At 37.9% G+C, this 16,419-nt stretch overlaps 1 protein-coding gene across 10 annotated transcripts in view; it reads right to left on the reverse strand.

Annotated features, from left to right (window-relative positions):
- The window catches only part of MITF (melanocyte inducing transcription factor), a 235,766-nt gene that overhangs the window by 5,268 nt on the left and 214,079 nt on the right, over window positions 1-16,419 (reverse strand). For 7 of the 10 annotated variants that reach the window (XM_055259878.2, XM_055259879.2, XM_055259880.2 and 4 more), the window contains 4 exons: window positions 13,767-13,884; window positions 11,116-11,172; window positions 6,536-6,611; window positions 3,645-3,792 (listed from right to left, as the gene is read on the reverse strand). In XM_055259878.2, the coding sequence (XP_055115853.2) occupies window positions 3,645-3,792; window positions 6,536-6,611; window positions 11,116-11,172; window positions 13,767-13,884 (399 nt within the window). Of the gene's footprint in view, window positions 1-3,644; window positions 3,793-6,535; window positions 6,612-11,115; window positions 11,191-13,766; window positions 13,885-16,419 lie in introns of all 10 variants that reach the window. The other 3 variants (XM_055259877.2, XM_055259875.2, XM_055259883.2) reach the window with 1 other exon arrangement.

Raw genomic sequence — 16,419 nt, forward strand, 5'->3', positions numbered from 1 at the left:
GTGGGCCTAAACCCAATAGGACTGGTGTCCATGTACGAAGAGGAGATTGGGACAGACGCACACAGAAAAAAAGACCATGTGAACACACAGGGAGAAGACAGGCATCTACAAGCCAAGGAGAGAGGCCTCAGAAGGGACCAACCCGGCTGACAACTTGATCTTGGACAACAACTAGCCTCCAGAATTGTGAGAAAATAACTCTTGTTTACCACCCAGTCAGTGGCATTTCGCTATAGCAGCACTAGCTGAGCAATACACTTCCTAAATACCATTGATTCCCCCTGTATCTCATTGCAAAATGCCTTCCAAGCAAGCTCTTTCCCTTTTTCCTTTCTGAGTATATCCCTGGGCATGCCTAAAATGAACCATAGAGACTTTAATTGATTCCTGATAAGCATTCTGCTTCTCCATTCCAACGCTATCTCTTCCACGATTGTGAGACAATAATATATAGCAAGAGAATATAAATTTGAAGCAAGTCACCTTTCCTCATCAGAGAGAGGAAGGACTCTCCACATGACATGGCCTCTCAACCTCTGCCCACAAGCTGAGAAACATACGTGCCTACAAAGCCTCGTTTCAGTCTAAATTCAAGGTTTTTGGGTCTGCAAAATCCTTCTTTGGATACAATATGAGTAAAAGCCAGGAGCTTGAGATGTCACACAAGTACCTTCAAGTCTCTTTACATAATCTCCAGAAACACAAGTTTCTTCAGGCATCATTTGAAAGCCCTGCGCTATTTAATAAAATGGCAGTTCCACTGATATTAAGGATTCATGTTCTTTCTTCTGTGAAAACTTTTGTGTGCATCACTTAGAGTGAAAATGAAAGAAAGCCCTTAGGCCCATACTGAAAACATGAACTCCTGTAAATCTACACCAATATGCTAATAACAACAGCACATCCACACATGCAGATTGTCTTTTCAGAAAAAGAATAATAAAGTTGGATTAAGAGAGGCAAACATCTCACTCTAATCCTTTGTTGTCTAATTAAAAATATTTATCAGTGATTAAAGCATTACTCAGATTTCTAAATAAGGTGATAAATCTCATCTAGAGAACTCTGGCTTAATTGCATTGCAGAGCTTTCCTAATTAATAATGTTTTCTGTGATATGCAAAAGTTCTAAAGGCTGCCTCACAACGTCATTGGAAGAAAACCAAGATATCGTCACCATGGAATTTCCAATGCACATATTTCACGATATTCGTATTTCATATGAATATACATGTTTGGAACCCTAAAATAAAACAAAACCTAGCTTCTCTTTCAAAATAGTTATTACATTTTAATACTTGTAGAAGGAAACGACACATTAGTACAAGCTGCTTTTTTTTGTTTGTTTTTTGAGATGGAGTCTTGCTCTATAGCCCAGGCTGGAGTGCAATGGCACAATCTCAGCTCACCGCAACCTCCGCCTCCTGGGTTCTCCTGCCTCAGCCTCCTGAGTAGCTGGGATTATAGGCATCCACCACCATGCCCAGCTAATTTTTCTTTTTTTCTTTTCTTTTTGTATTTTTGGTAAAGACAGGGTTTTACCATGTTGGCCAGACTGGTCTCGAACTCCTTACCTCGTGATCCACCCGCCTTGGCCTCTCAAAGTGCTGGGATTAGAGGTGTGAGCCACTGCACCTGGCCACAAAGCTGGTTTTATTTTTATTTTTATTTATTTATTTTTTTTGAGATGGAGTCTTACTCTGTCGCCTAGGCTGGTATGCAGTGGCACGATCTTGGCTCACTGCAACCTCCGCCTCCCAGGTTCAAGTCATTCTCTGCCTCAGCCTCATGAGTAGTTGGGATTACAGGCACCCGCCATCATGCCCAGCTAATTTTTGTATTTTTAATAGAGATGGGGCTTCAGCATCTTGGCCAGGCTGGTCTTGAACTCCTGATCTCGTGATCCACCTGTCTTGGCCTCCCGACATGCTGGGATTACAGGTGTGAGCCACCGCGCCCGGCCCGCAAGCTGCTTTTATAAATAGGTAGACTATGTTCAAGAGATTAAATACCTACAGCTACTTATTGAAGAGAGAGAACATAAAACCAACTACAAAAGCCAAAGTAGAGGAGGGGAGGGGAAAGGAGGGCTTTCAAATTACACACAACCTCTACTTCACTACCCAGAGTCTAAAATGCACCCCAACAGGGAAGGGGCTTCCCACCTGACCACCCCGCAGCTGAGGAATTGCTGCAGTGAATGAGACATGTGGCATTTCAAAATATAAGCATTCAGAAGACTGGAGACCATTATTATAAGTGAATTGCTCTGTTTGAAAAGTTCAACGTCCGGGAAGAACACCACTAGGTGAAACACAATGGTCTCTAGGGTGTCATACTTCTCATTGCTGTTTTATAAAAAAACTCCATGAATAGTTGCACTGGAAAAGTTGAAAGACAACCCTTGCTTTATGGCAAAATCTAGTAAAACGTGGGTCAGCCTACTCAAGAAGAAGATATGGTGTCACTGACTCTTACAGATAGGTTGTGTTCAAAGCCAGCAAATTAAAATTACCCTCACAAACCCCCTTTGGTCCATAACAGGGAGTCCGTTTTTGAGGATCATTTCAGAGGAAGCAGTGCCCTTTCACTCAACAAGAGAGGCCGAGCACCTGAGAGGTGTTCCAGGAGCTGATACTGAAGAGGAATTCCCCATCTCCTGCTTACACTGGTGCTTATACCCACTGAACAGGATGATGCACAAATTGCACATATTAATGAAATTAGTATGTCTTCTTCTAAGGGCGTATAGTTTAAGTTAAAGATATATATGTTATAATTCCACTATTTATAACTATCTCCAGGAATTATGTCCTTAACATAAGATCCTCTGGGTGTTCCCAAGTTCCCTATAAACAGACTTTGACCATCAACTGCTTCCTGGACCCTGCAAATACTAAGGCATCTTCTTGTTTAACGTGTATAGCCAGTGCTTATTTTTTTTTATGTTCTACAAAGACACTGTGAACACTGAATTGGTGAACACAGAAGCACTGTTCCCAGGGGAATTATGGGTTAGGTTCCTGTGAAACCCTAGTCACAACACTTAATCTTGTTTTATGTATGTTTCTGTTGAAGATCACCTTATGTAATATATGTTGTTGACTCGTGAACATTAAACTCACAGCCAATAGCACTGTAACTCATGCCTGAACGAAGCTTATCCAACACCTGTATTTTCTCTGTAAGGCACATCACGGCCTTCTTGCCCTCAGGAACTCTAGACAGTGCTTTAGCATTATGCTTGGGGGTCATTTTAAACAGCGAAATCACCAACAGAAACCACAAAAATGTAGAAAGCACCGAACAGACCACGAAAGGAGCACTTGTTTAGAGGATGAGAGCTGAAACCAGAAAGCAGACAGTCGACCTCGGGCAGGGTCATTCGACCTCACCTGGAAATGCGTGCCATGGGCAGCTCAAACTTCCCACTCTGCACATGTCCAAGATTGACTGTGGAAGTGCCACAGATATTGATTTTGGGGTTACAAGTAGGCAAATCCACACACACAGAATCCACAAATAATAAGGATTGACTGTGTTAGGATCACATAAGTCAACTCCTCTGTGGCTCATTATATCCATCTCTCTACTGTCTTGAAGTCGGTAAAAAGCAGTAAACTTTACACAACTCCGGCCGCGTACCTGTATTCTGAGCAACAAATGCCGGTTGGCGTGCTCCAGTTTCTTCTGTCGGTTTTCAAGTTCTTTCGCGCGTTGCTGTTCTCGTTGCAACTTTCGGATATAGTCCACGGATGCTTTTAAGATGGTTCCCTTGTTCCAGCGCATGTCTCTGCGACGAAAATGGAGGAAAACAGACATTTTTTAGGATTTGAGGCTCAATGAAAATTCAATATTCAAAGCACTCCATTTCTCTTTTTTTGAACTTTAAAAAAAATTTTTTTTATTTTAATAGTTTTGGGGGAACAGGTGGTGCTTCGTTACATGGATAAGTTCTTTAGTGGTGATTTCTGAGATTTCGGTACACCCACCACCCAAGCCGTGTACACTGTACCCAATGTGTAGTCTTTTATCCCTCACCCCCATCCCACCCCCTCCCTTCCTTCCCCGCAAGTCCCCAAAGTCCACTGTATCCTTTTTAAAAGCATTCAATTTTAAAAATAAAATAATCATACATTAATCATAGCTCCCATCCACGAGTGTTTGCCATGTGCCTAGTGTTGCCCACCCAGTTTGTACATATTGTCTTACTTAACCCAGACAAGCACCTTGTAAGATAGAGACTTTGTGCACATGTTGAAACAGGGACAATTCAACTTGTCCTAGGCCACACAGTACTATATGGTAGAGTCAGGACTTAAATTTAGGTCTGTTGATTACAAAGTCAGTTTCCTTAAACATAATATTAAACAGTTATAGGTTTCTAAAACTACAAAAGTTAACTCAGTCAGAATAAACGATGGTAAAACAGATCTGTGAGATCTCACTACTAAATTGTTTATGGCATAAACCCAGCATTCTTCTATTTTTTTTTTTTAATCAAGGATTATCACGGGCAGGCTATCTAGCCTCTCTTTATCCATTTCCTCATCTGCAAGTATCAGGTGGAACCAGTGAATGGAGGGTCATTGAACAAGTCACCAAGTAATTGATCCTCATATGGATTACATTAAGAACAATACAGAAGTTCTCCCATAAGAGGGACAGTTCCAGCCCTCAGAGAATTCCCTGGAGTTGATCCCTGGGGTCTGAACACCAAAGATGGCAACCCAGGGAAATGTCCTAAGATACCTACAGTGAGAGCAGAGACTTAATATTCAGAGCTAAGATCAAAGTAAGAGAAGTAACTTTAGCAGCCAGAAAGAAATGTAATTAAAATAAATGATGCTTCACATAGGCCAGCAAGATGAGAAATCAGAATTGGGATATTTGAGGGGTCACTCAGTTTAAAAGAAGTGACTGTTTCAACCAATTATCTTGGGTTTTGCTTCCTTGTGAGATCCAATCAATCAATTATGCTTCTGAGTTTAAGAAAGGGTTTTCAAACTTTTTTTTTGTTTGGTAATAAGAGGGACTCTTTTTTCACAGAATAGTGAATATAGATCTCCATTATATAAAATTGACAAATGCAGACTTGCTCTGGTGGGAGAAAAGGTACCAGGCTGAGACCCCAGTATGTAAGACTGTCTCTATAGCAGCCCCAAGGCACATTCTAGAAACCTGGTGTGAGAAAACCACCATATAGATTATAGTCTGTTTTGTCTTAAAACAATGCCTACAGTTAAAGATCATTATCAGTTCAGATTATGAACCCACAAGTATTCTAATACAATGAGGAAAGAAGATATGCAAATAGAGGCTTTCACTGCAGCCCCATAATTTCATAATATGTTGCTAAAGAGATTCACATGCTACAGTTTAAAAGAATATGCTAAAACGTGAAAGCTGATAAAGAACAGGAAAATGGGAATTCAATTTCAACTATCATGCAAGACTGACTATAGGAAATGAAGGTCACAGCCCTTTAGTAGGATAAATTTGTGCTGCAGAACTGAGAATCTAAAATGTTTCGGGTTTGAAAATGCCTTTCCTTGAAACCTGGGAAAGCAAAACACTGAAGATGGAATTGTGCTTATACATTCATCAAAACCACCTCACAATAGGTAATGGTTTTATTTTATTTTGTTACAAATTCTCTAACAATAATGTGAATAGCAAATTTAATAAGCCTTGCATGAATAATACTTGATTTCATCTTTACATTTTATTAGGCAGCTAAAAGGTCATATTCAAAGGCTAATTTCACAGAATGCCTGTGGGGGCCATTAAAATGTATACATTTTCTAGCCCCTTGCTTCAAATGGGCCAATTTCTAATGGATAAAAACTGTGTGTTTGTTGTCCTATCTGCTGACGTTGCAGGTAACTATAGGCTGGTAACTAAAGATGAGAAAATCATCTTTACAGCTGTTATCTCTGAAGGGGGCAGGGTGGGTAAAGAGAGACCAAAAGCTGAAATCTAAATTAGCTGACCTGTACTTAATAAGAGGATTAAAACATTACTTTTTTTCCCCTACAATGGTAAAACATACAAAGAGTAGGCAAGTTTTCATAAAAATAATTGACCTTTTTTGTCTATTGAGTATCATTAAATTTGAAGTCTCTAATGTCTGTTCATCAGTGCCTATTTAGAGATACTGTACAAGTCAAAGAGCAGTCAACAAATCTAGCTTTAACAACCATTGAAAGTTCTGTCCTGCATGAACCATTAAAGGACATTTTTTTTAAAGCTCAGTATTTGTTTGCAAAGAATTCTTAGGTTTCAGAAAGCCACCTCCTCACAACCAAAGCATCTAGTATCCAACAACCCCTTTGCACAATTCATTGCTTTTGTCTTGAAATTTTAGTTTGATGAGACTAACCAAAAGAAAGGTGTAAGAAGAATTTAGGAACAGAACCAAAGGGAGAGGGGAGACTTCTTTACTTTAGTTTTTACAACTGCATTTTTTACAACATATGAAAAAACATTCAGGTACGAAAAATATATGACGCAGATTAACACGCAATTGTACTCACGGATCATTTGACTTGGGAATCAAAGTACCTAGTTCTTTAATGCGGTCATTTATGTTAAATCTTCTTCTTCGTTCAACTTCAAGAAAAGAGCACAGGAAAGGCTATTAGTAACAGTGCTGTGTATGCATTTAGCATATCTCATTAAAGGCATGTGCATGTTAACTTCTCCAGGTCATGACACTGGAAACCTCAACTTACTTTTTCCCTATTTTTACTATGTTTTTGGTATTGCAGTTAAAAATGAGCTACATTTCTTTATCATTTCCAAAGCCCTTAGATACAGACGATTTCTCATTTGCTCTCACAACAACCCTGAAATCAGTTACTATCCTTAGTTACAAATAATGAAATTGCCTTGGAGATACTGTTCTTAGGGACTTGCCAAGGACACCCAGCAATACCTGGTGAAAGCCCAGATTCTAACCTAAGCCCTTAGAGCAGAAGTCAGCAAACTTTCTGCAAAGAGCCAGGAAGTTAGTACTTCTGGCTTTGTGAGATAAGTAGCAAAACTGAGGATGCTATGCAGATATTTGCTTAACCACAGGGAAAATAAATTTCCACACATTTTTACTGACAAAATTCAAAATATAACATATGAGTACAATTTTTTGCAGGGCAAATCTAATGAAAAGCATTACAATTTACTTGTCATGCTGAAATTTGCATTGTATATAATTTTCATGTCACAATTTTTTTTAGCATTTATTTATTTATTTTTTGAGACGTAGTCTTGCTCTGTCACCCAGGCTGGAGTGCAGTGGCACGATCTCAGCTCACTGTGACCTCCATCTCCTGGGTTCATGAGATTCTTGTGCCTCAGCCTCCTGAGTAGCTGGGACTACAGGCACATGCCACCACACCTGGCTAAGTTTTGTACTTTTAGTAGAGAAGGGGGTTTCACCATGTTGGCCAGGCTGGTCTCCAGCTCCTGACCTCAAGTGATCTATCCGCCTTAGCCTCCCAAAGTGCTGGGATTACAGGCGTGAGCCACTGTACCTGGCCTTTTTTAATCATTTAAAAATGTAAAAAACGTTCTTAACTCATGGGCCACACAAAAAACCCATGCTCTAGCCTAGTGCTACCCAACAGAAATATAATATAATTTACATATAAGTTTAAGTTTTCTAGTAGTACTATTTAAAAAGTAAAAAGAAAGACATGAAATTAACATTTTATTAAATCCATTATATCCAAAATATTATTATTTTAACAAGCAATCAATGTAAACATTTACAAATTAAGTACTTAACATTCTTTTCTTCATTCTAAGTTTTTGGAATCCAGGGCGCATTTTACACTTTCAATTTTACATCACAATTTGGACCAGCCATATTTCAAGGCTGAGTAGGCACCGGTGGTGAATGGCTACTGTACATAGCACAGCCCTAGAACTGAAGTCTAGCATTTTTAGCTATACCATGAATCTTCACAGCATTCCTATTTTATAAATCTAGGTGTAAGGTCAACTATCATCTTCTTAGGGGAGGATGACGTAATAAGGCATATGACATGATAAATGTCTCTAATTAATGTAGTCAAACAAATAAATTCCGAATAATTTAAAGTCTAACAAAATGAATCAAAGTTGTTAATATTTACTCTACATACCATAATATATGCTTCTTTTTGATCCACTAATAGTCTGTACACTTAGATAAATAATGTGATTCTCTTCTTTCCCAATATAAATTGCAGTTTGTTTTGGCTGAGGGATTATTCCAATGATGAAATTCGTTTTATATAATACAAAGTCCTACCATTAAGATTGTATAAAATAGAAACCCTAAGTGATGGTCAATGGTTTTGAAGAAGGAATTGTGGGGTCCTTGATCCACTAGCTAACCTTCCCTAAAACTCTGAAGTATAAGACTTTCTTCTTATTTTTTTCCAAGCACATAATAATCATAAAATTCCTCTAGCCTCTCTGGCTCCTTGCTATTCCTCAAGCAAGCCAGACACGCCCCATTGGAGGACTTCATATGGCTCTTCCACTTGCCTGGAACATTGTACCTCCAGATACGTGAATGGCACCGCACTCACCTCCCTCAGGTAGACTCAGATTTACCTAAGAGACTTTCTGGTCACCCTCTTTGAAACTGATTCACTACCTCCCATGTCCATGCTGAAACTATACTCCCTTACCTGCCCTTTGACTCCACGTGGAAATTTCTGCCATCCCATATTCAGTATCTCATTGATCTATTTGTTATGTTTATTCGCTGTTGCATTCCAAGTAACCTTGTGCATCTGGCACATAGTACGCTCTCAACAAATATGTGTTAAATAAGAAACAAAACATTTAAAGTGGGATCACACTAAAAAGGACTCTGCATCTTTTTTTCACTCACCAGCATATAGCTGACATTTTTCACTGTCAATATTTAGGTGTACTACATTTTATTTTTAGTTCAGTAACTTCCCTTTCCAATTATTTATTAGAAAGAAGATATAAGCTAGTAAAAAATTTCAAAAAATACAAAGGTGTATTAAAGAAAAAGTAAAAGCCAAGTCTTTATACCATCCAACATCTATATGCCTGGGCAAATTGTCACTGATAAGGGTGATGTCTAGATTATCTCCCAAGCACATATACATCCATATAAACACATAGACAAGCACGTCTCTCCCCAGTGTGTTCTTTTTACACAATGGGATATTATACATATTATTTTGCCCCTTGCTCATCTTACTCAGTAATACATGGTAGATGACCCCTAACTCAAAGGCAAGCTTCTCAGGATGGGAAACTCATTTTCTGGTTCACATTGTAGAAAAGTGCCTCACACAAAACAGGGGCGCTCTCTCTCATTCTTTCTCTCTCTCTCTCTCTCTCTCTCTCTCTATATATATATATATATATATATACACACACACACATACATACAGTAATGGCTGAATGAATGAGTGAATAAATGAATGTATTCTTTTGTACATTTTGGCAAGTACTCTTACAAAATAAATTCCTAGAAGAGGAACACCTTGACCAAGGGGAAATCTAACCTTGAGTATTAATTCCCAGTGGTTGGATGAGACTTTTAGATTGCTTCATAGCCTTCAGAGTTTGAGCTGATCATGTTTGCACTTTACTGATAACCTTGACCTTGAGAGTTCAGGTGCCTAATTATAGGTATCTATTGTTTTTGACAAGATCCAACTCAGTTTTCCACATCTCACTTAAGTAGTTTTGGATAATGCCTAATTATCTTGTTTCTAAGATGTTTTAAAACAAGAAATATCTTAGGGTAAAACTACTTAGAAGGTGGAGGAGGCCTTGGAGATAATAGTTTATCCCTTTTGGTTAAAAGATAAAGAGAGCTTCTTACACTTGACATGAGAACTGAGGAAGGGTGTAGCTCTTAAAGTAAAAACCAGCACCTTCAGGACCAGAAGTTCTGTTTCTCAGTTCGGTTTCTAACCTAGAGAAACAAACTTTCTTGTACACAAAGAGACACATATAAAAATGTTAAGTGTGGCATTGTTTATAATAGGAAAAAACTAGAAACAACATAAACACACAGCAGTTGGGAAATTACTAAATATCATACAGACACAGTGTAAAATACAGTGCAATTTGTTTTCAAAAAGTAGATAGATCGAGATTTCTAACAGCAAAAGGTCTTCAAAACATGCTGCTCAATAGAAAAAAATCAACATAAAATGGACAATATGATACCGTTTGTGTTAAAACATATAGAAATCCATACGATTTATTTTCGGTGTGCATGTGCCTATATTCTTAATACACAGAAATAAGTCAGGAAGAGCAATGCCAAATTGAAACCAACATGCATATTCCTGGGGACTAAAGGAGAACTCTGGCCTTATTCTATCATTTTTATAAGGAGAAAGTGTTTATATATGACTCCACATTCACATTCTCAAAAATCAATTTAAGAAACAGAGGACATGAGGCCATGAGATGAGAAATTCACACACAATTTCCTACCTCCAAGCCCAATCCCCTTTTAAAAAAATCTGTGCAGCTTGTCTTCCTTGTTTATATTAAACCAAAATTAAAGTATTCATAGGAGACAACTTGAAGATTTGATCAAGAGTAAATTAAACACGTAAAAAATATTTTAAATACTTTAGGACTATTTTTTTTAAGTCACGAATAACGTCAGAAATTTAGGAGGCTACCTCGTCCATTTATTCCCCTTCAGATCTGTTTCTTTCTTTCTTTTTCTTTCAAATCTCATTGGAGAAGGTGCTCCTCTAATCCCCTTTTGTTAATAAGTTCCAGTGTGAGCAGCACTTATAATTGGGTAGTGGGGATCAATTCTCCCTCTCACCAAAAAGAGAGAGAGAGAGAGAAAGAGAGAGAAAACCACTACTAGAAACAAGAAAAATAAAAACTCTTCAGAAACTGACAATAAGTATATATACAAAATTCAATTTGATCTGAGATAAAATATGGGGAAAATATATACCTTGGTTTCTGTCAAATACAATTTTCCTCCATAAGAGATAATTTTAACAGCTGTAGAAATCAACTCTCCTCTACAGAATTTCTGGAAACATTTTTGATATATGGGGAACATTAATATCAAATGTCATGAACATAAGTAAAACCAACTTACTCAGGTTGTGATTGTCCTTTTTCTGCCTCTCTTTGGCCAGTGCTCTTGCTTCAGACTCTGTGGGAAAAATACACGCTGTGCACGTGAATGAAGTCATTAGAAGTTGGAAATGTTTGAAGTTGCACAAAATGTAAACTACAAAATATCTCATTTCCGAAACATACGGAAGCTTATCTGACTTGACTCTAAGTAAAAATATGTTTTTTTTAAAAAAAGATTTCTTTTAAAAAAGCTTGCATGTTTTCAAAGCAATATATATCAAATATACAATATGTGAAAACTGGGCTTCCACAAAACGGTAAAAAAAAAAAAACCCGGTAAAAATTATATATAGCACACTGTAAACATATACAGATACTAGCAAGAAACAAATCTATAATTAGAAAACTATGTCAATTTGCTGTTGATACTCTATTATCAGGGGTCTGATATATTTTCTTTTCAGGTCATAGAAGCTTTCGATCCTTTCTTGATGCCTGTGTAACATGCTGATATAAAAACTGAGTAGAGGCCCAGCATGGTTGCTTGCGCCTGTAATTCCAGCACTTTGGGAAGTGGAAGTGGAAAGATCATTTGAGCCCAGGAGTTCGAGACCAGCCTTGGTCTTTACAAAAAATAAAAAAAATAAGTCCAGCATGGTGGTGCACGCTTGCAGTCCCAGCTACGGGAGGCTGAGGTGAGAGGATCACTTGAGCCCAGGAGGTCGAGGTTGCAGTGAGCTGTGATCACACCACTGCACGCCAGCTCAGGAGACAGAGAGAGACCCTGCCTCAAAAAAAACAAAAACAAAAAACAAAAAAAAACACTGCCAAATTGGATCTCTGTCTCTTCTGACTAGTTCACTAGTTCATAGAATGAATTCATTTTTTCAGAAGTTGGTGCCAGATTCTGTTAAAACCTGCTGTAATGAAATAATCTAATAACTTAGGAACAACTATTTACTAGCTTGAGTCTATAAAAACAAAATAGGAATAGAGGCATTTGGTGGCAACTGCAATTGGCAAGTTCTATTTGCATAGCAACTCTTGTGAGATATCTGGGATGAGAGATTACTTTTTGCCTTACAGAGAACAAAACAAAACAAAACAGAATTAAAAAAAACAAATCATGTTATTTGACCAATCTTGGGATTCAGAAAGGTCTGTTATTTCCTTTTCAGAAGTGATAGCTGAAGCATTACACTATCATAATTTAGAATTTTATCTCAAAATAGAAATCTTTTTAGCATAACTTATAGCCACTGAAGCATATATATACACCATATATATTTATTATATGGGTGTTATATATGTATATATGCATATCTATATGCATACATACATGTATATATGCATATATATGCATATCTATGTGTGTGTATATATATCTATAAAACTCAGAAGTTGAATTCTTTCAGTTGTGATGGTCAATTCAAATCATTTTCTAGTTTTTTTCCTCACACAGAAGCATGACTTACATATCCTCCACTTCAATGATTCTTAAGTTGTTGTTGTTGTTGTTTTGTTTTGTTTTGCTTTGCTTTGTTTTGAGACAGGACTCATTCCTCTTGCCCAGGCTGGAGTGCAGTGGTGCGATCACAGCTCATTGCAGCCTGGAACTCCTGAGCTCAAGCAATCTGCCTGCCTCAGCTTCCCAAAGTGCTGAGATCACAGGTGTGAGCTACTATGTCTGCCCGACAATTCTTGCTTTTGTTGTTGTTGTTGTCTTGCAGCAATTTTCCTTTTTGGTAGGGTGGCTACTTGTGTTTTGGTTTTGGATGGTTTTTGCTTATTAATTACCCTTTTCACTCAAATCCATGGTTTTTAAAAAACATCTTTCTCCTGCTTATTTTCTAAAAAAAAATTTTTAAGATATCCTTGACTAGAACAGGAATTCTCTGTACCAAATCCATATTCCATATTCTCAGTCTGTTCATCCAATCCTGCAGGATGCAAGGATCAAATAATAAAAAGAGGGGTGGAGTAAGGGCCATAAAATTCACCACGGTAGAATGCCAGTTCTAATGTAGTTTCCGCCATGTTTTAATGACCAAATAAATGCCTTCCCTAAAGCATTAAGCAAAGTAGAGAAATAGGTAATTTCACACTTGCCTCAAGAACAAATAATATCCATTGCTCCATTTTATAATTTTTACCCCCCTGTGTAATAAATCTTTTGTACACAATACAACAAAAGACAACAGGAGGCATCTCAAGATGTAAGAAATATATTCTTATGCTATTCCAATTGTAGGCTTGAACGTGTGTCCAAGGAAAATTCAGATCTGGGTTCTCAAACTCAAATGCCTCTAGGGGCTTGTAACAAACATACATATCAGGTAGGGTGGAGACAGTTACAGCCGAAAGAGTTGCCTACTATTCCCAACACAAAGGGGACCTTCACCACAGACACAGTGATTGGTGACTTGCAGTAATGGTGGCCCCGATTCCCAGTATCTCAGGAGATTTTCAAGGATCTCCTTGAAAAAACCAGGATTTTCAAGTATAAATCCTCCATCTTAAAATATTGCATAATGTTTTAACCATTGCAGAGACCTATGAAAATTATGTCCGTGAGTTGGATATAGTTTGCACATCACTGTATCGATAACTTTGTCTTATCAGGAAGTGGACAGAAATCTGCAGTAAGAGGCACATTTACTAGGTGTTTACCTGTGAGCTCCCTTTTTATGTTGGGAAGATTGGCTGGGCAGGAGTTACTGATGGTGAGGCCTGGTGGGGGCAGACCTTGGTTTCCATAAAGATCAATCAAGTTTCCCGAGACAGGCAACTAGAGGAAGACAAACAGCAACAGAAATTAACTGTTGAACAATTCCCATGTTTTTACAGATAAAACCTATATCCTACTCTAGGATTTATTTAAGAAAAATTATTTGATACAAAAAATCATTTTTAAAATAGGGAAATATGAGATGTTTACTTTTTCGTTCACTCACAGATATTAAAAGAGAGTTACAGGATCTCAACTAGTTCCCTTTGAGGGAGGAAAGTACAGTCTCACACCCATAAAATGATTACACTAACTAGCCAATCGGTTTATTTTGAGCACGGAGACAATGAATAATGTGGTGAATGCATTATCTAGTACAACTAGTAGCATACAGTGGGTGTTCAGGAAATGTTGGCTATTATTGTAAAACAGGACTGTATAAAAAATGACCTTTTCACCAAATAGGACTTTCCACTAAAGTTAATTTTGTTCCTTCCTTCTCGTGTCCACCTCTTCTTCTCTCTTTTTCTTTTACAAGGAAAAGCAATGAAAGTTTTTTTTTAGTTGGAAAATAAATGATTTCCTTATTGCTAGAGAGAAAAAGCGTTTCCTTGAAATTGAAGTCTTCCACAAAGCCACAAGAGGGAGCCCACAGACTTTAAAAGAGAGCAAAAATTTACACTTTCAAAAAAGTTAAAAAAATAAAAAGTAAAAGAAATATTTAGCCTTCCCCAAGCTAGCATCAGAGTTTTTCCTCTAGTTCGGAATGGGCTGTTTTAAAGCAGTGAGCTCTCCTTTGCTTGTGTATGTGCATTTCTTGGTAACTAGCTGGTTGCAGCAGTTCATAGGCCTGTTTTTGTAGAAAAGTCCCAAGTTGATCCCCCTTCCCATGCCCTGAAATAGTTTGCAATAGTAACTGTGGAGAAATCGTTGAGTGACCTCACTCCTTCCACTGCAGACATGTACCATTACTAGACTGATTCTAACAGTTTCTATAACCATGATTACTGGGTAAGACATTAAGTCCTTTAGCCCTCCCGTTTCTTGATTACACATTGAATTGTATTCTACATCTGAGAAAAGTACATTCAGAAAGAATTTAGGTGTGATTAAAGTGTTTAGTGACTGAGAAGTATGTAGTAAAAACTGTATTCAACAGAGTACCTTGCATCCTCTACAACGACCACTAACATACAGATGAGAATATACCACAAAATACGAGTCAAATGTGCTTCCCCTCATTGTTAACTATTGCATCTATTTCTGTGATGGCTTCTAAACATATACTCTATGAATTAAACCCCTAGCGAAAGAGATCTGGGTGGGAGGCAATGGACATGGAATAAGATACTTCTTAATGGGTGAATCAGACACTGGCTTGAACAGAATTGGGGTGGGCAGGGAGGACAGACAGACCAGCAGAATATAACTCCCTCTTTTGCTCCATTTTGAAAGCAGCATTTACAGTATATGCATAAAACCTAATACACAGACCCCCATACACATGCACAAAAATAGACATTGTGGTCATTTAAAATGCCCTTGTATCGTATTTCAAGGCCCTCTAAGGAATTGATAAAACGTGACTTTGATTATCAGCTGTCATTTCACTAGGTGGTTTTATTTGAAATAGGCTACCTTCTAAGGGTCAACCTTGCTCTGTGTGTGTTTAGTTTTATTCTTGTCCAATTTAACGCAAAGTGAAAGGCACTCACATGTTTCAAAACAGCCCTGTAAAGTACCAGAAAGACTAAACTTATACAGCTGCCATGATATCTGGTAACTCCTTGGATTCCAAAGCTTTATTCCCTTATCTTTTGAGAATTCCAGATTTTGGGAAAACTTCAGGGTTTTAACAAACCAAGAATGTGACTTGAAAATTCAAAGCAATAAGCTAAAAGAAAAATTATTCCACTTGCTCTAGAAAGGCAAATCACAAATATGGTTTTCACATGCAAATTGTATGCAAAACTCACTGTGTTATTATGATGATTTGTTAGGGATAAATAATAGCAACTGATACGCAGCAACTCCAAGTCATTGATAGACCTATGTTGAACAGATATCTAATTCTAAGCTGCTTCTGGACAAGAATATATTTTCTAACTATATTCTAAAGAAGAGATACGTACATGACTGAGACAGAGAATGCTTTCTGCCATAGACAGTGAGATGGACAGGGTGAGGGAGACAAAGAGCAACGTGGGGGATACCTAGTGAGAAATGGATTGAGACGTATGAAAAACTACAGAAAGGACTGCTGTGATTAGCATGGATTGACGACAGTGCACACCAATAAGGGAAATGAATTAAAATCCCTATAGCAAGATGCCTCATTGGGCACTCTACTGAGGTCAGACATCATTACTTCCAGTTGAAAAAACTTATAGCCATCCATCTACTTCTCTGAAAGATTTCCTGCTTCGGCTGCTTTTCCCATACTTGCTGATTAGGAGTGGGAAGCAGAAAGCATGCCAGAATATTTTGCTGGGGGTCATCTCATTTTTTGGGTGCCTACTTTGGGCCAAGCACAGAATTAAAATGGCACTTTGTATATAGCATCTTACTGCTTTTTACAGAAAGAAAAGCCAAGGT

This window comes from Symphalangus syndactylus, chromosome 21 (assembly GCF_028878055.3).
Source record: "Symphalangus syndactylus isolate Jambi chromosome 21, NHGRI_mSymSyn1-v2.1_pri, whole genome shotgun sequence".
In the NCBI taxonomy this organism is placed as follows: Eukaryota; Metazoa; Chordata; class Mammalia; order Primates; family Hylobatidae; genus Symphalangus; species Symphalangus syndactylus.